The 25,897-nt window shown below is 39.3% G+C and overlaps 1 protein-coding gene across 3 annotated transcripts in view; it reads right to left on the minus strand.

The window, feature by feature from the left end:
- Positions 1-8,664: 8,664 nt before the first annotated feature.
- BACE2 (beta-secretase 2) overlaps positions 8,665-25,897 on the minus strand; it is a 61,397-nt gene continuing 44,164 nt past the window's right edge. Inside the window, exons 4-10 of one of the 3 annotated variants that reach the window (XR_007358744.2) lie at positions 25,301-25,429; positions 23,038-23,172; positions 19,981-20,082; positions 16,834-16,983; positions 15,117-15,285; positions 10,290-11,281; positions 8,665-9,425 (exon numbers count right to left, since the gene is read on the minus strand). Coding sequence is in view for 2 of the 3 variants with exons in the window: in XM_048866262.2 (XP_048722219.1) it covers positions 11,028-11,281; positions 15,117-15,285; positions 16,834-16,983; positions 19,981-20,082; positions 23,038-23,172; positions 25,301-25,429 (939 nt within the window). In the remaining variant the exon portion in view is untranslated. Of the gene's footprint in view, positions 11,282-15,116; positions 15,286-16,833; positions 16,984-19,980; positions 20,083-23,037; positions 23,173-25,300; positions 25,430-25,897 lie in introns of all 3 variants that reach the window. The other 2 variants (XM_048866262.2, XM_048866274.2) reach the window with 2 other exon arrangements.

Genomic DNA, 25,897 nt, shown 5'->3' on the forward strand with positions numbered 1-25,897 from the left:
TTCCAACATATTAACCTTACACATTGAGGCAGATCAGTGACAATATTTCTAATCCCTCCTCCAGGGAGAGTGGCAGCAAGACTTCCTCTACCTTGCCAGGATCAGCTTCTGTGCCCCCCCTACACCCTATGCCATTTCAGGGAGCCCCAAGATTAAAAAACATAGAAAGATTTGCAGTGTTCACTCTCTTCCCCCCAACAGTAGGGGAGTGCGCTGTGAGGATGCTCCTGCCAACAGAGAGGGAGCCACTCCCTTCCTTGCTGGGATATTGCAGTCCCCCCCCCCCCCACCAGGAATTAGCCAGCCACTGCAGCCATTACCATTCCTTGTCAACATGACTCGAGCTTGTAGGTGAAAAGGAATGTCCAGGAGCCATGAACTACCTGGGCAGCATAACCAGGATATCCAAACAGGTTCAGGCAGTAAGGAAGCAGATGCCAGGAGACAAGACAGGTGGAAAACGTGGCTGGGTGTGAAGGATACCAGATGTCAGAAAAGCAAATGCAATTAATGGAGAAGAGAGAGAGAGAGTGTGTGAGTAAAGCTGAGAGAAGGAGCTGAGCTGCTATTACTTTTTAAAGTAAACAATTGCAGTTGCCACAGGGATGTTGCAGGACAGCAAATAAGAGGGAAGGGGGCTGGGAGATGTAGTCCTCCCTATTAAAAGTTTTTAGCTCGCTGTAAGAGAGAATTAGAATGGCTTTGAATCTAAAACAGTTTAAAACTTGACAAGTGGCGGTTTCTTTTCTCCAGTCTGTGGCCAAGACACTGAATTAAGACTCAGAACAACTGGGCAAGATTCTCTGCTTTGCAATATGCCTCCTGCATGGCCTTTAGCAAGTCACTGAATCTCTATGGGTAACACTTTCCAAAAGTGAAGGGACTAGATATCCTGTGTGCCTCAGTTCCACAGCTATAAAATGGGGATACTTCCCCCTAACTTTATAATACCATTGGCGGTAAATTAATTAGTTAATAAGAAATGTCCAGTGCTCAGCACTTTGGAAATACCATGCGACTTTCTTAGGTACCTAATTATGGATTGTACAGTTTAACACTTAGCACCTGTTTTGAAAAATCTTGGCCATGAATGTTTGTGAGGTGCTCAGCTCTATGGTGATGCAGGACATAGAAAATCTACACACACACACACACAAAAGGCACTCTGGCAAACAGCCTACAATCATGGCAGAGCAGAGATATGTTTAAGAATGACTCAATGTCAGTATTTTTATAACACCAGGAAGGTCATGGTGCTGTGAGTTGGTAAGGCAACTCCCATCTTTTCATGTTCTCATTTTTTTTTCCTTTCTCTACACACACACACACCCGCCTACTGTATTTTTCACTCCATGCGTCTGATGAAGTGGGTTCTAGCCCTCAAAAGCTTATGCCCAAATAAATTTGTTAGTCTCTAAGGTGCCACAAGGACTCCTTGTTTTTCCATGCAGGTGGACGGACTCTTGCAATCTCATGGAGTTCTATTAGCAGTAACTTGCAGGATCAAGGCCTATGTCTGCTTCAAAACAAAAATAATGAAATAGACTCTCTGGTGACACTTGACGTCCTCCATGAAACCTGGAAGAAAAGGTTTGGGACACAAGCCAGACTTTGAGAATATTAGATTAGCTTCACTGAAAAGCAGAAGGCTTAAACAAAATACAAAAAACACAGGAATTAAATAAGTAACAGAGAAAGAATGCTGAGCAATAAAATAAGCACTTTCAAATGATGAGCTGGAACAGCCAGTGAGACTGGAATCCAATGGGTTGGTGGTGTACAATTTATGGTTTTGGTTTATGCTTAGCATTCTTTAACCTGAGGGGTGGAGGTTTGGCACATACTATTAGCCCAGAGTCACACTGCGCATGAGAAAATTAGATTTCACCTCTTCCAGATAAAAGGACATTAAAACTGACATTACAAGCTTGAATCAGTAGAGGCATAGGAGCAGAGATGGGCAAAATGAGTGGAGATGGGTTGGACTTGCAGGACTGAATGGGGAAGAATGGTAGGAATGAGTTTAATTGGTGAAATAGAGTGTAGGAGAGAACTGAAGGAGTTATCAGTAATTTGAGGATTAAAAATCCCTGCAGAACATTGTAGGTAGCAACACACAATCCCAAAGAAACGCTCCCCCCCCAAAAAAAAACCCCAACAAACCAAACCAACCCCCACCCCAAAAATTAAAAAAGATGGAAGTCAGATTTAAGGCTTTACTTAAGAAATTCAAACATTGAAAAGTAGGAACATTCACAGCTAAGTTCCCCAAACTAATTTAACTGTCCCTGCAGCAATGTTCTGAGAAAATCATGCTACCTTATGTATCCATTACAAAGTTTCATATTATCAATGACCATGAACACCGTATCATCATCCTCTTAGTCATACATTTGCTAGAGCTGACAACTCTAGCCTTCTTTACAATTATATATGTTCCATAGGAAAAAAACTGCTTTACTCAAATTCCTGGTTTGACAAACAACATATTAAGGCAATTATTCTCTGTTCCCCTTTTAAATGCTGAGTCTTGTGTGGTATTGAAGGAATTTGGCACCTCTTAGGATAAGGCCCAACGATTCCAAGTACCAAAAATGCAAGTGCCATTAGACACAGATCTGACATCAATGAGGACATGAAACCAGTTATAGACGAAGGTCTGTGGAGCCCAGTTCACTATTCCATTTCATTTGCTAGCTGTACAAATTCCATGGCTGTTCAAAATTTAAGCCTTTAGGTAGAGGAGTTCTTATAATTCTCAGAAACGTTTCTTCAAAAAACAGACATCTTGCAAAGCCACTTAAAAAAACAAAACAGGTAAGTAATTGTTGAGGGAGCAGTGACAAATTAGTTTGGGTACTTTAACCGTGAACTTTCATACTTTCAGATATTTGGGGTATTATATATTTAACCTTAACTCTGAACATCCTGGCTTTGAATAGGGTTTGTGCTAAATACAGTATTCTTTGTAGGAATTTTTATTCTTAACCTTATACTCAAATTTAACAAGCGTTTTGTCTGCAAGTGGTACGCACGCTTACTCTCCTTTTAAAGGGGCAAAAATGGTTTTGTTAAACCAAACAAATCCAATTGTGGATATTTGTATTGTTTAGGACAAAGTTTATATATAGTCCTAGAGAAAACTTTCAGGAGTACAGATGGGCATCTCATGGGCTGTACTCTGAAGCAGTGGAAGTTTTAGACGTGTAGGAGAAAGTCAAGCACAGGAAAGAACTCTCATCTGACCTGTTACCAAAAAGTTGGAAACAGGGATGTGTTACAGCCAGGCTCCATTGAACAGGAAAAGGCAACAATCAACTGAAATATATAGTTATATATGCAAAAGTATTGGGTAAATTGAAAATACTGTTCCATTTTAGAATATAAAAATGTATCTTGTTTCACCAAATAATCCCGGTATCCATTGACTAGCAACATATTTTGTACAAATACATAAAAAAGGCCACCTGGCAGCTTAGAAATAAAGGATTTTAAAAAACAGAATGCTGATTCTTCAACAAAAAGAATCAGACCATCATTATGGCATAAGACAGGGGTTCTCAAACTGGGGGTTGGGACCCTTCAGGGGGTGGTGAGGTTATTAGATTGGGGAGTCACAAGCTGTCAGCCTCCACCCCAAACCCTGCTTTGCCTCCAGCATTTATAACGGTGTTAAATAGACAAAAAAAGTGTTTTTAATTTATAAGGGGGGGGAGGGGTGTCACACTCAGAGGCTTGCTATGTGAAAGGTGTCACCAGTACAAAAGTTTAAGAACTACTGGCATAAGATTATTTATGTATATGGATTTTTTTAAAAGGAAACAACTTGTAAACTGTTTTGATTTTATTGAACTCTATCAGTTGTGAAGAAAGTCTCAAAGAAGCACATCTGAGAGATGTCACAGGAGTGCCACCTTGTGAGAGAGAATCCAATAGGCAGAGTGAATTTAATATTTCTAGATCTCTATGTATGACACCAAAAGAAAGTAGATACCTAAAAAGATATAGTATTACCAATAGTACCTTGAAGTTTGTGTCCCTTTTTATCTTATAGCCAGAGCATTAGATATAGCTATAGTTAAAGTAGCCAAAGTGTTACTAGTATAACTATTTTCCATCTGTATTTCTAAATGATCCAAAAGTTTCACTTACTGGGCTAAAATTTTCCATGTCTGATCTCTGTCCAATGGGGAATACTCTTGAGGGAAAGATGAAGCAAAAATAATTCATTTCTAAGTATGAATGTGAAAATCTCACTCTCACATACAGCAGTCAGCCTTCTGCAGGTTTTAACTTTCAATCACTTATAGACAAGTTCTACTCTTACTTTAGAGCTGAAGCCATATTGAGGGGTTATTGTTGAGAATCTTACATTTGGTCAAAGGTATCCTGAATTTCATTGCATTGGGAACAATTTGGTTGGATACTGAACACTAGTGACCAGGAAGTGAAATACAACATGATTTAAAAGATACACTGAACAAGTTAGAACAATTATTCATTTATTTAAACAAGCAGAAATTTTAAATTTTTATATAGTGCAGATCGAAGAACAGTGGAACTTGTACAAAAATACCAACCTTTAGAAAATCCAGAAATGATGCTTAGCAGTAATTGGGAATAACATTGCACAGCAGCTGAAGACTGGCTTTATAAATGTAGCATCCCCCTTTCTCAAGATTTTGGCCCCATCTTCGTTTAGTTAACATTCAACTCTGAACTATTCAAATAAAATTGAGTTCTCAGGTGGAGAAATTTCTCCAGTAAATGGAATTATTTCCTTAAGTGAAATTTCCGTCTGGTGTATCATGTGGAACTAAATGTATTCAGTGTTAGAGTTTTAGAAGTCGATACATGATTTTCTCTTAAAAAAACAAGGCAACTTAAAATGATTTTCTCATTTATGTTTTCCCTTCCAGATGAGAGATATTTCAGAACTCAGATTCTTATAGTCACTCACACTCACGCTCTTTTGGCCAGTAATGCACGCTTCAGATGAGGCATTAGAGCAGGGGTGGCCAACCTGTGGCTCCGGAGCCACATGCGGCTCTTCAGAGTTAATATGCAGCTCCTTGTATAGGCACCGACTCCGGGGCTGGAGCTACAGGTGCCAACTTTCCAATGTGATGGGGGTGCTCACTGCTCAACCCCTTGCTCTACCATGGGCCCTGTCCCCAGTCCACCCCTTTCTCAGCCTGCCATGCCCTCGCTCCTCTCTCTCCCCCTCCCCAGAGCCTCCTGCACACCAAGAGACAGCTGATCGGGAGGTGCGGGGAGGGAGGAGGAGGTGCTGATAGGCGGGGTTGCTGGCAGGCAGGAGGCGCTGGGAGCGGGGAGCTGATGGGGGGGCCGCTGACATATTACTGTGGCTCTTTGGCAATGTTCATTGGTAAATTCTGGCTCCTTCTCAGGCTCAGGTTGGCCACCCCTGCATTAGAGTAACATGTTTTGACTGTTGATAGGGAACTCACACCGGCTGTCTGCTCCTCTGATATTTGTGGCTCCAAAGGGGAGCAAGGCCCAACCCCTCCTGGCAGCCCCAGAGGAGGGGCCACTGCTTCCCCCCTCACCTCCCCAGGAGGCTGTGGCTGCAAGAAAAGCCCCTGGTGGCCATGTTTGAGAAATGCTGGGTTAAGGGCTGGTCCTGACTTACTGCTGACTTTTCTACAATTATTCCCTCATGTCACCTCCTTTAGAATTTCTTCCCTCTATCCCCGTTCCCTCCCCCACCCCCCCCCAGCATTTCCCAAGTGGCGAGAGAGAAGATATACATGTAGATAATATTTTGACACTAAAAGTTTAGAAACATTATTTTTAGTTACCATTATTAATTGGTGTGATCACAGCCATAATTTAATTCTTTGGTCACCAGTTCAGTTTTATTCCAAAAGGGAAAGAATAAGTTGTGTCAGCAGTTTCTCTCCCTATTTTGCTCATAATGTACAAACTAGAGTCAAATATACAGTTAAATTCTGATGACAATCACTTAATTTTAAATAAGACATTAAACATTTAATTGAAAGTTATGTTCATTTGAAAAGTTAGTTACTTTCTATATTTAAAGCTTTTGTTGGCTGAAAAAGTATCCTATCTGCATTTTTTGTCGCAATATAAACTGTCTGCCTAACACTAGAGAGCCAACCATGCTGAATTAACAATGAAAAGAAAAAAAAAGTTTAAATATTTGTGAAGCTATGCAAGTAGTAATGAATATTTAATATATTTAAAATATATATAAGAACCTAGTTTCATCAGCAATGCAGAAAAACAAGGTTATCCGCAATCAGAATGCGGGAAAAACTATGTAGTGGGTGCTTTGAGATTCCAGTCTGGAATCATTACACTTGTTAATGAGAATTATGCATCCACTCTGACGTGAAGAACATGAGAGAGGTTCTTTAGGATAGTCTTATTTTTGAAAACATACCTACAAGTGAATTCTCACAGAAGGTGCCAGACTGTGAACTAAGATCTAAGTAGCCACAGCAGAGGTAAAGCCAGAGCAGCAGCAACGCAAGCTTTTCTATTCTGCCCTGCCAAACAAACATGCTTCAGCTGTGATCAGTCTTTTAGTAGGTGCAGAGTACAGTCTCTTCGCATACTATTTTACAAAACTAATCCATTTCAACGAATCCTTAGCCTCTCTGCCTGTCAGCGCCAGTTGCAACAGAGGTTTTTGCAATATGGCTCCCTTTCCTATATAAGCCGAGCTGAGACCATCAGTTAATTTCAGAGCAGTGAATTATGTCACTTAAGAGCCATTAGGCAGTCGTAAGACCTGGGACCATTACGAGCCTAGCCTAGATATGAAGGAAGTTACTCTGAGAAGCTCAAGAGATGGGAGGATGATAATGGGATACAACCTAACTCGCTTATGATAGTCAAACAGCAGCAAGAATGTCAATGGTTATAAAACCAGCGCCTGCAACAGTCCAGGAGTAGAGTCTGACTTAACTTGAACCTATAGGAGGCATAAAGTAATCTATAATCATTTGTAATATTTTGGCAAATTGTACCTGAAATTCATGTAAAGAATGCCAATTCTGTAGATTTTAAACTGTTTTACAATAGAAACAATTACAAATTATGGGCAGCTTACTTTTCTGATTTACACATATTTCATTTACTTTCACACTCATTTCTACAGGTTACCTTTCCAAGCTTCTTCATGCTGGCAAAGCTGATGTCAGAATTGGAAGACTCGTATTGGGACCATTAAAGAAATCAAAAATCACTTCAATGGAACAATCATTCTGGATGACCTCTGAGCCATAGAATCTAGTCTCTTGTATTTAGCAAATCCTACGTAGAATTGCTACGCTGTTGGGATAGGTGCACCAGGGATTTTCACGCACAGACAACACAAACTACCTACTACCAAAATAATGTACCCTGCAATCAATACCAAGGAAGACTTCCACTCTTATAAAGAAAACAGCTTAGGATTCTACTCAATTACTGGCTTTCAACTAATAAAGATAAGAATATTGTTAAGAAGTTAGTGTTTCTTTCTTAAAAAGACATACAGATTCTTAGTTCTGAGGAGTCTGTGATTTACTATCTATTAATCTACACAAAGGCAAAGCTCAGAACTGGAATGTTAATGACTGATAAATCAGTGTGATTTAAGTAAGTTCAAGATCTATAGCAGAAGGATGCTAAGTGTAGGCTATTTAATTAACATTAGCAGTCAGCTCAACTTCATTACAATATATAAAAAAATACTTTCAAAATCATATTTATCTGTTCTTGTCACTGCCTGAGTTGAGCAAGTTAGCCCAAAATAAGATCCCTGAAATTGAACTTGGAGCAACAGAACAGTAAAGACAGAATTATTGTTTTCCCTTGCTGCAGCTTGAATTCCAGCATGAAGTGAAATCAATGGCACATCAAATTAATTAGGAAACAGCTAAATTTTATTAATGATTAAAGAAGCTCTGTGCAATGAACTATGACTTTTCCACATTTGCCTGGTAAATAAATTTAATGTTAAAATTGGGACTGCATTGCATCAGAAACTACTATGGTTATATTAGCATTGGGATATATTGGTCTATTACCCCTTCGTTTGGGGTACATTTGTTTATTTTTTTAAAAGTGACAAACTGTCTTGAAAATCAATACCTATTTTCCCCTATAACCTTGTTTTTGAAGGCATGGTTTAAAAATCTATGAATATCCCTGAAATAAATCAACAGGAGTATCAGATACCTTATAGCACTATTTCAAAACTGGAAAAAAAATCCTCCTGAATAAGAAACACTTCATAAGATTTTAGTTTATCCCATTGAGCTTCATCTTTCATAGAAAAACGCTCAAGTGCATTATTTTCGTAATGTGCTGCTGGCTAACAATTGAAACCTGTAAGAGTTCCCATTGTTTTTCCTGTTGCCAGAGCAACAAAACAATACCCACCTGAATATCTGCCATGGTGAGTATCAATTTAGTAGCTGAGAAAGTTTGTTCGGCTAGCGGATGTAACTAACAGCACTTTAACATAAGCCAGATTTTTAGTGGCAAGGGATGCCGTGAAAACTCACACTGTATTACCGCCTATTTAATTTCTGTTACTGGATTATTGCTTATGTAATTCAAGTATTTCTATTAAAATATCTTGACTGATGACATTTAAAATGAAACAAACAGAAGGGCTTTTATATGAAATACAGTACATTAAAAATACTTTATTGAACTACTCTGGAGAGAACTAACTTGTCAATACAAAGTATACCAATAATTTTGTCCAATAATTTGCTTAAGATCTTCTTCAGTAATCAGAAAGCTAAAGTGAAAATATTTCAAGGGTATGCAGTTTTTCCCCTTCAAAAGTAATAAAGATGGTTCCATTCTCCCCTGTACTATTAATCCAGATTCTGTACAAAAAGTCAAAAATATTTTAATTTAAAACAAAATATGACAAGAGTATTAAACATATTTCTTTAACAAAAACCAAAAAGATTATTTTCAGTCACATTCCTATGTGCCAAGCCAAACTCAGGAGGACTGAATGGAATTGGATTAAAGAACTAGAAACACCATTCTTTCCAAAGCAAAAACTTTCGTTAAAACTCAAAAAGGAACTTTCTTTTTATGTTTCAACTCAATGCTCCTAATGCAAATTTGTTTCAATGGTATGAACCTTCAATTATAAAGAAACTCAGGGCCACATTTTCGAAAGTTCTGAGCACCCCAGTGCCATGTGAAGACAATAGGAGTGGTGGGAGCTCAGGACTTCAGAAAATCAGGTGCATTGCATTTTATTCTCCTTTTCTGCAAGAAAAGAAAAATCCAAACTTAATCTGAAAGTGCACTATGGAACAGAAATGACATGATATGTGAAAGAAAAAAACTCAAGTCACCCAGCTCACATGAGGAAACAAAGATGGTGCTTTCTTCGCATGATTTCAGTCATCTTCATATTAGAACTGAGAAAGGAAAAAAAAGTCTATTTTTTAACAATAATAAAAGGGAAGTTGTGTGGATTTATAGTGAGAAATATCATCGGGATAAAAATCTATGAAAATAAGCCTAATTCTAACACATTTTTTTCATTCTTGCTATGCAGATTTTTACATTTCTTGGTATAGATTTTTTATAAGGCCAGAAGAAGAAAAAAACCAAAACAAGACCTATGCAGAAATTTCCTACTCCTAGTTCCAAGAAAAGCATTTTCAGATGTATAAACAAACTCCAGCTATTTCCTCAGACAACCCAGCAATCTGAAACTATAATAAAACACCGTAAGAGGCACTTTTAGCCAGGACACAAAATGTAGGTCGTGTTTAAAAAGTGTAACTATAATTGAATTTCTAAGCCTAGCACTGTTCCTCCCTCCCTTCCCTCCCCCCGCCACCCCATTGACTGAGCAAGAACTTTACGAAGAAAAGCAAGGTTGAGCTACTGCAACACTGGCTTACTAGCTATAAGAAAATACTCATCAATATTTAAAGAAAGGGTCAAATTCTGATCTCCGTTAAACTCCAGATTTATGCTTGTACAACTGAGATAATAATCTGGTCCAGAGTGGTTTTTTATTTTTAATATAATTTTTAGGATTACTGGACCAGTACTTTTCAGTCTCTTACCTAGCGTTCCCACCGCTCAGCGTCAATATATTTTTCACCAAGATGGACATGCCAGAGCTAAGCTGACATACCTTAACGTGTTTAAGTGAAAAACTATTTTATAAAAGGAGGATTAAGCAATAACTATTTGGGAGTCAAGAAAATGCATCTTGTGGTAAGAGATTTCTAGTGGTTTAAGAGCAGTTTTATGTGCGCCACACTTACCAAGAGTAAGTATCCTTATAAATTAACAGAGGTAGTCTTGTTTTACACTAAAGCTGAGTAGTTTTGGTTTCCCATTTTTCCTCTTCAATCTATTTAGGAAGGATGGCCTACAAAGGGAGACCCATTCAAATGTCAGCAGTTTATTTTCTTGGAAAATAAAATAAAATTTCTTCTTGACCTGACTTTCTTCCATCTGCTGCACAAGACTCACCTTTCCCTCTCCCCCGCGCTGTGAGCACTGTTTGAAAATGAATTGCTGTAAACAGAAAATAGTATTTCTTTAATGTGATTAATAAGAAAAATCAATAAAACTTATGGTCTTTTTTCTTTCTATATTCAAGGCTTGATTAAGATTAGAAACTTGACAGTTCTTTTCTTCTTGTGAGGAAGGGATGAGTAACATTGTGCATCTGATGGAAGAACATCACAATGTTGGGTTTTTTTGGTTGTTTTTGTTTTTAAAAGCACTACTGAGATCTTAAAGGTTCAGCTGTGCTATTGAGGAGCAGAACCAGTAAGGTAGCACTTGAGTAAGGTTATAATGTTTTGGTCAGAATCAGTGTTAGAAAATAAAGCGTAAAAGTTATGATGCAATATGCCTGCAGAGTATCCAGCAGTAGAACAGTGATTTGAGATTAATGTATATGGAAGAAGGCCTTGGCTTTCTCTCCATGGTTGGAAACTTTATCCTTAATTGTGTTAAGAGAATCCAAGGTTCTTTGACTTTGATCAAGTTCCTCACTTCCATCGATGACGCACTAACGATGACTCGTCATTGACTACATCATTGTCAGTGAAGCAATGCTGACAGCGAGGTGGAAGAAGCAGAAAGATTATCAAGACAAGGAGGATGATTCCGCATAAACTCATGAGAGCATAAGAGATAATCCACAACATCGGTTCATGGAAGGTTATCTTGGCGACACAGTTGCTTGCTATATCTGATGTGGTGAAAGGGCCTTCAATCTCAGATACTGGAGAGCCACCAACTTCTGAGAAATTACAAAAAGAGAAACATTATCTAAACAGCTAATGCTGAAGGATGGGAAGAGATGACTTTTCTTAGCAAGATTTAAAATAAACTACAACAGTAGCAAATTCAAATAGTTCTGTATTTTAGATATTTGGAATAACTGCATCAGCGCTGTGCTCTTCACACAGTTTTTGGATAAGAATTATGCTTTATCTACATTTTTGGAAAAACCAGGGAACAGTTGTGGTAAAGACATCAGGTTAATGTGTTAGGGTTAACACTGTATGACAAACAACAGTGCTTTTCTATCCCTTCTTACTACTTCTACATAATAAACACTTTCCCTGTCAACTAATTTCTAGGGGTGATGTGTCATTCCCCGTATTTCACCAATCACCCATGGAGTCTTCCAGCAAAACCAATGTAAATCACACCTGACGCTACTACTAATACAAAAATAAGACAAAAATAAGACAAAATATTCTATTTTAACACAGCAAAAAAGGGACACAATTTTACTGCTTTGCAGGTAGCCTTTAAATATATACAGTCCATAATCTCTCAATTTGTTTTGAGAGTAACAAAAAGGCAACCAAAAATGGTTGTCAGAGCAGCTGACAGGAGCATAAAAACATCCCACCAAAATACAACTGAATAAAATAGGGAAATTTGTCTAATTTATTAAAAGTTTTTTTTTTAATATGAACCAACAATTATGACCACTGTTGCACTTTAGCTATGTTAGGATATAAAATGGAGCCAGGATTCCATCATAGGTGCCCATGATACAACTTAAAATTCCAACAAATTTATATCAGTGTATGTTTTGCCATTGCTTTCAATAGGGCAAGAATTTCACTTCTGGGGTGGTGCTCCTTTTTAAACATACATGCATGCATAATTTGAAAGGTTTATAGTGAGACCAAGCAAATTTCAGCACACATTTATTTCAGTGGTTTGTATTTTTAAATGTTGGCGGTGTCTGATAATTACTTTAGATAAAAGTTTAATGACTGTAAATATGACCATTGTATATCTGCTTTCTGTGTTTGGCCATGAGAATCCCTCAGAAAATGCTTTGACAGATTTAGGTTAGAAAATGATCAATCAGCAATATGGTCAAACTAGTTATTTTAATTTTTTTAAATACTGCTATTTTATACTTTTATCTCTTATATGGATAACACTCAGTATATTTCTTCTATAATTCATTCATGAGACAATCTTACCTTCTTATAATTTAGTACAAAAAAATTTAAAGGCAGAATCTTACTACATGTAGAAGTTATGGTTAATGAGAGCTGCATTGCTTAATAAGCAAAAAAACAACATTAAAAAAAAATCATATGATCTGAACATCTATTCCTGAGTGAGAATTTAGGGCCTGATCCAAAACCCTTTGTTTTTATTTTGCAGAGACAATGACAGGCTGCAATAGCTCTAATGAGGCAGCCACAGTTTATGAACCTTCCTCCTCTTCCCTCCATCCCCCCAAAAGCTGGTTTTTGTTATGAATTTTTCCAACAGTTTTAAAATAAACTGGATCTTTAGAATCTGGACTACTCTCCCCAGCCTATCACCTGAGAACTTTTCACAAATTCTACTTCAGTATACTCCTTTAAATAACATTGAGGCAGATTTGAAATTTGCAATGAAAGAAACTTGTTTTGAAGCTTTCCTTAAATTAAGCTCAAATGTTCAAAGGCTTATCTGAACTAGTAAGTTTGGATTTCTTCTCTTCCTGCAATAAACTGACAGCTTTCCCCTAGCCCTCTATCAGACCCTCCTCAAACTTCAGCTCTCTCCCAGACACGCAAGGCAAGTACTGGAGAAACTGAAGGGGTAAGTGAGAAAGAAGGGTATGAAGATTTGGGGAATCTGTCTGTACAACTTGTGAATTCTCTCCTCCAGAGTGGTGAGGAAACTGAGGCAGGGAAATGCGTGTAGAGTTTATTATTTTTGTACAGATCTGTGTATTTATTGTGCACTTAAAGAGCAATGGTGTTAGAATCCTGTGCAGTCTGTATTTGTGTTTTTTGTTAACCTGTGACCCCCCAAAGCACCCACACTACTGGAATTCTGAGAGGGGGTGTGTTTAAGATATGGGGGGGATGGGGCGTGAGAGTCTGAGGATTCAGCCCTACTCCCAGGAACTAGCAACTGGACCACAGGATCTATGCTTTCAGGAAGATCAGCACCCCCAGGAGAGTGCCTAGGGTCTCCAAGATGGGGCAGTGCCTAGACTCTGAGGTCCAGAGGCTTAAAGCACATGGGATCCAGCCAGCAGTTAGTTCCCTCACAGCAGTGTGGTGCATGCCTGATAGGGGATGTTTGACTGGCACATCTTGGAGAACTTGAAGGGTTGAGCAAGCAAGAAAGGTTCCCAGAGATAAGCTAGTTCTTACTTTACCAAGTCAAACCTCAAAAGAAGTTTGGGGTTCAGTTCAGTGACTGGTTTTGGTCCAGTTCTTAATTTTTGCTAATTATATTTTTAATCCCTATTTAAAAGGCCATAAAACCCAGCAAATTCAAAGTGCAGGTCAATGTTCTATCATTAACCACCAACCCTGTTTCATTATATAACCAGGGACAAGAAACTATGTATTCAACAAGCTCTCAAAAGTGAGGAAACGTAATCAGTAATTCAGTTTATTTTAAGCCAGTGAATAGGCTTAAGAGTCCCACTAAAATACAGTAATACAGTTGCTATGGAAGTCATGGTTTGGCCCCTGTGGGAAGCCAGTTATGCTGATTAATCTCTTTACACCATGCTGACTGTTTACCATGCATACTCATGGTTTTCTGATGAAAAATTCGTTTACCAGACCTCTTGTATATCCATAATATGGAAGCTGTCAAGAAGTGAATTCAGAGTAACTAGTGTATTTGGCCATGTATCAACTTTCACATGTATGTGGGAATTGCCACATCTGCAGAATAGCCTGTTTTAGACAGTGGCTTACATCACATGAAGAAAGCAAGTTCTCATAATAAACATGGACAAATGTTACTATACCACAATGCTGAGGAGGTTGGTTGAGAGAGGAATTCTTCCCGGCACCAGCTGGTGATCAGTTTATATCCTAGCTAATATAAATACAGATTCTATTCTTATTCAGCAAGTGTAATCCCTTTTCTTTGAAGTAAGATTCTCAGAACTGTATGAAGTACCCACATTTCATGGATTTATGACAACGACAGGGCACAGAGAGAGAGGAACCTGTTAGGTAGCCAGTTATGGCTCATTTGGCTCCCTGCCCACCATCTTAGAAGCTGCTCTAAACTAAGTCAGCTGGCTAGGCTCACTTAAGGTATGTCTACACAGCTACAAAAGACCCATGGCAGCAAGTCTCAGAGCCTGGGTCATTTGACTCAGGCTCACACGGTGGGGCTAAAAATAGCAATGTGAGCATTTAGGCTTGTGATGGAGCCCATGCTCTGGCACCCCACAAGGGGAATTACTGATGCACTCTCCTATGTTTCCCTAAAAACTAGTTAAGAGATGAATGACAAGAGTTTACTCTGTACCCCTTGGTAACAACATTTCCTTAACCATTTGCTTAGGACCATCAAAAGCCTGTAAAAGTCTTTAATAAATTATATACACCTTTTCCAACCTTAATGTTTTCAGATACTAGTGAAAGGTCAGAAAGTCACAATTTTTACTCTTTTACAAGCTGTGCTGGCTTATTACTATGATCTCATCTTTACTGGCAATGGTGGAAAATTCGCATCAGCTTCTACTTATCTGCAAATTGCAAACTTGTAAAATGATTGTCCTTGTTGACAGAGCAGTTGATAAAGCTCCAGTTTTGAAAATGGCAGATATTTCCCATGGGGAATGTTTCTCTTACCTGCGCATGGACTAACTGCAAAGCCCACTCTCTTCTGAGCCCTGTCAAAGATAACATAGAAGCCCTCCATAACTGTAGCACCAATAACCAGGGCACTGGTGGACGAAGAGATGCCAAACCGGTAGCATTCTAAATTCTGTCCAATCCCAAGGATGGGTTGAATATAAAGCTGTTCATTTAAAGAAATAAATAAAATAAGTAGCAGTAATCCACAGTATTTAGAAGATAATGACATTAGTCCATAACTGTGGATGCATGTAATAACACGGCTCTTAATCTGGAGTGTTCTCCAGAGCTTTTGATTTCTAATTTTGAGCACTCAGGAGTTCATAAGAAATGAATGAATTAGAGCAAGATGAGTGTTGTAAGATACTTAAAACTGGGCAGAGTGTCAGTGGAGTTAAGAACTAGGAACACTGGTTAAATTTGGACTTTTAATGAGCTGACTCTTAAAAGTCACCTTCACTTTCATCTAAGTGAACTTTTTACATTTTGTATTGTGTGTGTGTGTGTGCGGGGGTGGGGATGGATATGCACTCAAATTACAGAAATATTCAAAAGGATTATCTGGATGCAGTGGATCCAGAGAGCATTCATGTCAGCTTCAAGCCTCTACATGAATAAACTAAAGTCAGTTTCACACCCTTGTTTCTCACTCAGGGGATGAAAGACTGTCAAGCTACATGGTCAATACAGAAAAAGCTTACATCAAGCCTTTTCTCTATTTCATGTAAAGTTTACCTATATGTTTCAGCCAAGGTAAGAGGGTGTAAAACTGATGTTAATTGATGTTTAGTTCATATTGCCACCAACGCTGAAAAGGCGATCAGGAATTATATTGGTTTATGATTAAAGCAGAAGTGGCACATTATATTTTAAAAAACGGACAGTACATACTGCATCTAGGCTATAATGACAATAAAAACAAACTGGGAAATTGGCAAAGGGATAATAAGGTCCTTTGCCAAGACTGCCATTTTCAGGAAGAAGTGCCTCACACTGTCATGGGAGAAAAGAGTACAAAAGCATTCTTGGAATTTTTCCTGACAATTTGAAAACTCCCCCTTCTGCTCCACAGTTAGCGAAAAAATGGGGATGTTTTTGCAAAGTGTCATTGAAATTTTTCCCTTTTAAAATTTAGCTTTCAAATTTCATCAGAAATGTTCAGCAGATCTAGAAGTAGTCCTGTTCAGACAACCATTAAAAACATTTTTTGTAAGTAGGAACTCCAATGATAGTTAAATAAATGACTGGGATTGATTATCTGTGCATCACCAAAATAGCTTTATACAAATGGGATGAGAAGGCAAGCTGAATGCAAAGATGAAAGAACTATGTCATCATAAAGTTTACTTCTCTGTTGCTGTAAGGAATTATTAGACTGTAGTCAGAGTAGCAGCCGTGTTAGTCTGTATTCACAAAAAGAAAAGGAGTACTTGTGGCACCTTCTAGACTAACAAATTTATTTGAGCATAAGCTTTCGTGAGCTACAGCTCGCTTCATCGGATGCATGTATGGTAACACCCATTGTTTCATGTTCTCTGTGTATATAAATCTCCCCAGTGTATTTTCCACTGACTGCATCCAATGAAGTGAGCTGTAGCTCACGAAAGCTTATGCTCAAATAAATTGGTTAGTCTCTAAGGTGCCACAACTCCTCCTTTTCTTCTTTAGACTGTAGTGTGGCTTATCAAATCCAAATAAGACAAGTTCAAACCTGTGGTAGGATAGTGATCCGAAATGATCTGCTAGAGTTTTCATCTCTCAGGTAGATAGAAAGTTTAGGAAATAAGGAAAATGGTGTTTTGGTTTTATCCCAGCATGCAAGCTGGGAACCAGTCCAGAATCCAGAGGAGAATGTTTGGATCTATGGAAAAAAATGTGATACATACATGTTACATATCCTCTAATAGATGCATATAACAATAATTTTAATCTCTTTAATATTCAGGCATGCTTTCTTCTCCCTTAACTAGGGGAGCTCAAGGGTGGACAAGTTCAGTGGAGGTGTTTGTCGTCTTCTGTGATAAAACGTATGAAGCTTGTGTCCATTATAAGCCATCGGTGAGGTCATGTCAACCCTTCAGGCTGTTCTAATGCATCAAACTGATTAGTGTTAAGACAGTTTATTAAAAAACCTTATTGTGGCATAAACACACATAAATATGCCTAGTGGTAGAATTTTGGAAGGACTGTGGGACATCAACATCTCTATTAGGTCTGTGGATCAAAACACTAATTTAGTCTTGGCAGCAGGGACAGAATAGTTAGAAACTATTTAACTAGCTGCAGTAAATATGCAGGCAGGATGGTCAAACTCATAAGCTCCCTGAGCAATTACTGCAACATTAACAAACAGGAAAAGTAGTAACTAGCCGTTACTCCTTCTCCACCCATTCCCCGAACTTTCATGTACATCTGGAGCTGAGCATAGATACAAAGAAGTAGGTACATTTTAAACCCAAACAATCTAACAAAGTCAAGAACCTCCTCCCTTTTCCAGAGATACACTATTGTCTTCATGCGATTTCCAAGCTATGAATTTAGGGTCTTATCCAAAGCCCTTTGAAATCAAAGGGAACCTTTCCACTGACTTCAGCAGACTTTTGATCAGGCCTTTAGTCCCTTTTCCTGCCTCACCCCTCATACAACTTGACATGCTTTTGAAATAAAATTGATGAACAGCGTTTCTTACTACAGCCATGGTATTAACCAAGCAAACAATAAACCCTTGCAGAGCTTCTCCGCCCAAGACAAACATCTTGTTCTACTCCCTGAAGCACATAAATGTTGACACGATGCCAGACAAGACAAACACACTTCCTGAATCCTGTGCAGTACTTTGTGCCTGTTCCTGTTTCCTTATGAAACAGCACACACCACACAGTACCTTGCTGTACGAAACACCATCACACCAAACATTCTGTGTAGGCGAACAAAAAAGCTAAACCCAACTTCCTCTTACATGGTTTATTTATGCGTATTCACCAAAATAGACTCTCATAACAAATTGAAGCCATGTACCCAGAAATTAATTATATAGAAAATTCCAGTGGTGACACGTGTTTGCAAACATGGCTTAAAACTTTCTCTAAAGTCTTAAAATAAATATGTGAATAAAAAACCCCCTACCGTTTGGAAGTCAGAGCACAGTCATCAATCATTTAGACTTCAACATTTCCTAATGCAATACCTGTCTATCATTCTTGTATAACCCCCATTACTATAGTATCTGAGCACCTCACAATCTTTAATTTAGCCTCACGTCATCACTGAGGTAGAGAAGTGTTATTATCCCTGTTTCACACATCGGGAACTGAGGCACATAAAGATTAAGTGACTTACTCAAGGTAACATGCAGAGCAGGGAATTCAGCCTGGATTTCTAAAGTCTGAGGTGAACATCTTAACTACTGAACTGACCTTGGTCCCTTTAGGACAAGGTCTGCTCAACTGATGCCATAGTACTCCTCCCACATGGTGTGTGGGGTTCACTTATTTTACAAAGAATGGGTGACATCATCCTAACAGCAGTGTTTGGAGAAATGTTTTGAGATGGTGATCTGCTCATTTCCACAAAGGACTCTGAAAGATCAAAGTTGCCCGTGGGCTATCCAGCACTGAACAGGCTGCTCTGTGTTAAGGGCTTCAGTATGGCAAGGTGGCGAGCACTGTTCCTGGGCCAGCCAAGCACTTAATCATGGGAGTTGTCCCCACTGAAGTCAATGGACTACTTGTGTGCTTGAAGTTAAGCACATGCCAAGTGGTTGGCTGGCCCAGGACAGAGTGCTCAGCACTTTGAAGGTCTCAGCGTTTGGTCTGAACTACTCAAAAATAATCTAGAAGAAAACACTTCTTTTCTCTCTCAACCTTCTCTACGAAGATAGACCTTGCAATCTGAAAAATACTGTGTGCTGGCATTAGGCCTGGACAGGGCAAGACTATACGGTTTTGAATGCTTGCTTTGATTTCAAGAATAATAGTTTCTCACATTACACTTGTCTGCCTTATTTTTATATGCCAAACCAATATATTTTGGGAGGCATGGCTTTATACCACATAAATGGACCATGCAGGTCATTAAAATAAAGGATTTTAGCCAAATTTAAGAATCCCCCTCCCACCACCACTTTTTAACAGAATGTTAATCTAAGCAAATGTCATATTTCAATGAAACAGTGCCTTCCACGAGCGAAACATGTTGAAAGTGGTACTACAGCACTGTGTTGCAGTAGAAAGTACAGCTACTGAAATATATTGGATGCTAAACACGATCCTGCTAACATTACTCATGTGAGTCAGAGTCTGACACTCTGACTCCCCCTCCATGAACAGTTCTGATTTCAGTAGGACTGGTTCCAGAGCAAGATGCTTCTAAACATAATGGTGGCAGAATCAGGCCCATAAGTAGCTTTATAGATATGAATAGTCTCATTGAAGTCCACGAGACTCTAATGACAGTAGGCATTATGCCTGACAGGAAGTGCTCGCAGAATCAGCCCTTTATGTTTCATGAACATTTACTTTTGAATCAGTGAAACTAATTGTCAGACCCAAGTGCACTGAATTTGAGAAGCAGGGAATCACATTAATGGTTCTTCAGTGCATCAGAACAAGCATTATGCCACTGCAATAGTTCTCAACCTTTTCCATATTAGGACTCCTTTTTCCACACTGGAACCCGACCCCACCCAGAGCCATCGCCCATTTAGCAACGTGGGCGGGGTGATCGCAACCTCCAGACACATGAGTTCGGGACCCCCCAGATTGAGAACTCACGAACTCTAGTGCTAGACAACACCCGAAAATATCCACATGCAGGTTTTCCTTCAAGGAACAAGGCAGGTTTTACAAGATCAGCTTACCAAAGATGTGTGCACAATTGCTTCGACCACAGCATTGAAGACTTTCTGGGGCAGGCGGAGGAGAGTGGTGCCACTGTCTACTATTGCTTTGTCCGCATTATACTACGAGAACAAGAGGGAAGGAGCACAGTTAATATACTGTATGCGAGTTAAATGGTGTAGTCAGTTGCTTCATAACAATGACTAGACTGTTCTTTTTCAGTAGCAGTGCTTATCATACGAGTCACCATCAACAATACAAATGTCAAACACTTCACCTACTTTTTACCTCTGTTTCTGTAGTAGCCAAAAAAAAAAAAAAAGGCAGAAGTGCACAAGGAACCACTGAACCAGAATGATGAATTCAAGTCTTATCACATTATAATCCATGCTTGCAAAATTGACATGTTTCTCTTCTCATATACAAAATCCAGTAAATTAAGAAGCTTCTCAAGCATAAGTACAGTATATGAATACATAAACATTAACAAGGCATGCCTTTTACAAAATACCTGTTAGTGACTATTGTTAATGATAGAAACATGTGGAAATGGTAGGGGTTTTTCTATGAACTTCTTTTTCTATCAATTGAACCAATATATGCAACATTATTTAGGAGTTGGATGTTTATGGCACAATTTAAAAAAAACAAACAAGGAAACAGAGTCTTTAATTAGTTTACACTCTTAAATTACAGAAGTAACACCACAATTTTAAATCCTTAAGTTTAATGAATATCAATTACATGGAATATTTTTAATGAAGTTCTGAAATGCACTGATGAAACTCAAATCTGGTTAAAACCAAAAGATACTTTGGTTTTCTTTTGGTAGTGCTTGGTCCTGCAGATTGCTGAGCACTGCTAAAAGAAATGCGGAGAGTTTAAGCATTATATCAAACCATTTAGTGTTCATTCAGCATGTGTGCAGAAATGCTTCTATGGAGCAGAGGGAAAGGGAATTGAGGGAGGAGGTTGTGGTCAAGACATGTATGTTTAACTAACACACAAACAAACAAACAAACCCCACAAGCTAGTGAACACAAATGATAAGCACAGCAGTCATGTTTATTATTTTCAGTTACTCCTGTCACCACCAACTAGCATCTCAGAGCTGCACTTGGAAGTAGTTTATAGCAAACACAGTCATGATGGCCATCCACTGACAGAAATACATGTGAAGGTGCAAAGAAAGCAATATTACTCACAACCTAACAGCTCAATGCTTTCTATGCTAGTCACAGTGTGTTTAGACCCACCGGTATGCAAAGCCTGCTCGCTTTAGATTAACCTTACTGGATCACAGACAACAATCCACCAGATGCGGCAGCTATGCTGGCAACTCAGCACTTCGCTCCCCCAAATCCTCACCCCGAAGGATTAAGACCGTAACTGCAACAGAATACTAGACAGCTTGCCAGGATTGAAGAAAAGAGATTAGATTTTCCAGAGAGGAAAGAAGGACTGTTGTCTCTTGTGACTGTAAGTTTTACAAAAATGCTCTATTTCCTAATTCATTAGCAAATACTGAAGGGTAAGTCCAGTGGATCACAATTCATCCTCCCAGGGTAATCATTGTGCATCTATGCAAATTCAGAAGGACTAACGAGCTAGCTAACCTTATAACTACTCTGACCTTTGTCTACTGTTTAGCTCCTAAACTTTAATTAGGGGTCTGCTTTGATCGTGGCAGGGACTATGTCGTCAGACTTCTGTACAGTGACTAGCATGGCCTGGGCATTCTAAAAATGACAGAAAATAATAGCAGCAACAGTACCTGCAAAAATATTTAACTTCAGTGATAAAACTAAAGATTTAAGTGGCAATTTTTTTTTGTGAAGGACTCATACCAAAAGGCTACAGAAGCAATGGCAACCCACTTCTCACCAGTACCATTTCAAGGTGCTTGTTACACGGTGGCTGCAGCCGAGCACCCCTTGTGGCCAGCGGTGCCTCTGCAATGCTCTGCCTCCTTTTCGCTTTGTTCAGGGCTCCTTAAACAAAACTGCACACAGTCTTGCTCATCCGCTCAGAGCCCTTCTTGGGGCCCGGTTTATTTGTTAAAACACGAGTTCCAAAAAAACAAACACAAAAACAAAATCTTGCACCTAGCATTACACTGGGCATAGTCTCTTCCCACTGTCAGAGCCGATAGAGAAGATGCTAGGGCCTAGCTTGCCTTCTCCCAAAGGAAAAACAAAACTTTCAGCTAAGTCTTCTTACCCAGCCCCAAATTCCTTCATCAGGGACCACTACAGGAGACCCCCTCTCCCTGCAGCTTCACTCTGCAGGTCCCCTTCTAGTTTTACCCTCACTCAGGGCCGTCCCTAGCTGTTCTGGGGCCATACGCAGCTCCCGCATGGGGTGTGGGGGGAGAGGGGGCGCCCAGGTCTCCATGTGGGAGGGGATGGGCAGGGCTGGCTTGGAGGACAGGGGGGAAGCACCCCCCATCACTCACCAGCAGCGCAGCTGGGTCAAGGTCGCTGCACTTCCCACCGCTGGTGAGTGCAGGCCTAGCCCTGCTGCAGTCCTCAGGGGCGGGGGCCATGGGAAGAGGCGCAGCAGGGGCTAGAGCAGCATGCAGCTGCACAGGGCACCAGGAAATTTGGGGCAGCTGCATACTTTGCATATGGGTAAGGACCGCTGCACCATCACTGAATTCCCTCAGACCCTTTATAGCCCAAAGGCAGCCCTGCCCTCTTAATTGGCTCAACTGGGAGCAGATGTTCTGGCACAGAGGCGCTGGACCTATTTCAGTAACCTTGGGCCAGCCACCCTGCGACAGTGCTGTTTGAAACATTTTCCTTTTCATGTGTTGGGCATATATACAAACACATCGTATTGTTTAAGATGTACAAAGTTTGTTCTTTTTCACGGGTTGTCACCAACTTTTAAATCTTGTAAAGAGGGCTGCAACATACTTCCATATAGAAGGGCAGTACATTTCAGAGTTTAACTCTGATTGCTTCACTTTTTGTTTTAAACCAAATGAATGGACTCTTTGCTTAAAAAATAGTTAGGGTAGTGTTTTGTTTTGTTTTTTTAAACCTATAGACAAACAGTATTCTCATTGCAAATACCTCTCTGCAGTCCAGGTTAAGGTTCTGGCCTCCAACTTCCAGTTTGAGAATTTCAATCTGGTAATACCACTCCTCCTTTATAGGTGTGTACCAGATATCACCCTTGTACAAACTTGGTTCAATTCCACCCATGATCTGAAGAGACAAAATCGTAAGTTTCAGAGTAATGCAAACTCCCCCCCGTACTTGCATAAAAACTAAGAAAACTGTGATTACACAGGGCAAATACATTTTACTGAGCTCCATCTGCAAAAATTCAGTTGTTGAACACAATTGGATAAAAGGATATGTTTCAAGTATTTCAAACGTCAAGATGCCAGAGGGCACTTGCTATAGTTAACAAGTCAAAGTCCTATTTAGGACCTCCTCTTGAAATGTCCTAAGTGCCCGCAACGCCTGCCAACTTCAAATTGATTTCCTTATGGGCGTTCCCTTCTTGAGTTAAAATTAAACAGGGTTTTTAATGATACTGCCAAGGCTGAATCTAGGCAACACACAAGAATGGGAAAGAGCATTTAGCCTTCACATGAAAAATTCACTTAAGAGTACAAAAGAATTAATATAGCCTAATAATGCAATTTTTAGATGCACTTAAGAGAAATGCAATATGGCAGTTGAGTCAATGCTACCATTATTAGTTCCTGGTAGCATTTCCATTTCTGTTAATTGTACCTTTGATACACTAAAGTTAGTTAGTTTTAATTTAAGGCCATTTCTTGGTCTTACTGACCTCCATGGTAGCATTCTCTGAAATGCTTCCAGTTCCACATGCAGATAGGCAGAACTACAGGTCTCAATGTGTGGATGAGATGATGGTGTAGGGAGGCAGGTTTTAGGTTTATTAGGAACCTCTGAGGAAAGGAGGAGCCTATACAGGAAAGATGAACTCCACCTAAACCAAAATGGGACTAGACTGCTGGCATGTAAAATTGAAAAGGTTGTAAAGGATTTTTTTTTTTTTAAACTAAGGGCTGGGGGAAAGCCAATAGGTGCAGAGGAGCATGTGGTTTGGGCAGAGACATCCCTTAGGGATGAATTTATTAAAGGGGGAACTCTATAGTCTAACACAAAGAATAGGAAATAAAATCGGTAAAGTGCAGGTAGTAGCTAGTGAGGAACAGTCACACATAAAAGAATCCAGTTAAAATATAAACACATGGAGGCAAACAACTGACTATTGACAAAATATACAAGTGCTTATATACAAATGCTAGAAGACGAAATACTAAGACTAAATACTAAGATGAAGAAAGATGAGTGCCTGGCATGAAGTGAGGATATTGATATAATAGGCATTGCAGAAACTTGGTCGAATGAAGATAATCCATGGGACACGGTAAAAATGGGTTTCCACTTTTGGAAAGGAAGATAATGTCTGTCTGTATCTGCACAAGTTTTTTCATGAAGTTGATGGATAAAGGGGTACAAAATATACTGGAATGACAGTTCATGCTGGTGGGTGAGTGGAACTCATCGCCAAGGGATGTTGTGAAGGCCAAAAGGATAAATGGGTTCAAAAAAGAATTAGATAAGTTCATGGAGGATAGGTCCATTGATGGTATTAGCCAAGATAGCCAGGGACACAACCCCAAGCTCTGTGTGTCCCTAGATCTTCAACTGCCAGATGCTGGGATTAAATGACAGATCACACAAAATTATCCTGTTCTCTTCATTCCTTCTAAAGGCTCTGGCACAGGCCACTGTCAGAAGACAGAATATTGGGCTAGATGACTTGTATGGCCATTCTTATGTACAATAAGATCAGAATTTGCTCTTTGTCATATACATTTCTCAAGTGTATTAACTTACACATTTGTCAAAAATAACTGTAGCAAAAATTTGCAAGGAGTAGGGACCAGATTCTGCCAGCTTTATTCACATCAAGTACTACTTTATTCCGAGTGTTCCTATTAATTTAAATTATGTTACTTGCAGAGTACGGGACAACTCAGTGTGAGCAAAGGTGGTGAATCTGGCCTCAAGTCAAAAAGTTAAGGGACAGTGCTTCTTTCTTACAAGTTTCTAATTAAAAAGACAAAATTCAATATGAAATGTAGCGGTTGGCTCAAAAAACACCAAAAGAAAAAAACCCAAAAGGTAATTAGTGGAGCATATTTAAGTAAAAATGGATAAAAGGTGGAAAGAATAAAGAGGCACTTTAAACTCTGTAAATTAAAATAGATTTCTTATGTTTATTAACTCTGGAAAGCGAGAGAATGATTAGTTTGAATGATTTTTCCCTTTCAGACTGACAGATACCCACAAGACTACCTCCGTTGGTACCACTTCCAGAAACAGGCCTTCCAGCTCCACACATCTGCAGGGAGAAAACGTTGGGAATCTCCGCTTGACTCACAAGGGAATCAAAGAATGTCCCCACAGAACTTGACGGCTAGAGTATGTTGAGGGGAAAAAAAAAAAGGAAGAAAAAAGCAGATAAATGCAGGATTATTCGCTCAGATGATAAGCTGCTTTAAGAATAATTTTAAATAGGTTTTGTAGAAACAAGCGAATCAATCACAAAATTCCCCTTCAGTGGACGAAGATGAATTTCTGACAACTGATCGATGAACAAACACTCCAGATTTAAATAATTAATTAAAAGGAAAACAGAACAGACAAACTTTTGTCATTTCCCTGTCTTTAGATATTTCTCACACACATTTTTATTCTTGGCCATTGATACATGCATCCAGAAGACAACAGTGTACTCATTGATTGCAGTATTGGCTCCTGACAAAGCCTACGCATTTCACTGCTAAAAGCACCGAAGGGCACTCAATTTCTGCAGAAGGATTTGCCATATATTGCATTGTGGGTCAGCAGAAGAATCAGGAATCAGTTTTCCCTGCCACTTTTC

The sequence above is a fragment of the Caretta caretta genome, chromosome 1, assembly GCF_965140235.1.
Source record: "Caretta caretta isolate rCarCar2 chromosome 1, rCarCar1.hap1, whole genome shotgun sequence".
In the NCBI taxonomy this organism is placed as follows: Eukaryota; Metazoa; Chordata; order Testudines; family Cheloniidae; genus Caretta; species Caretta caretta.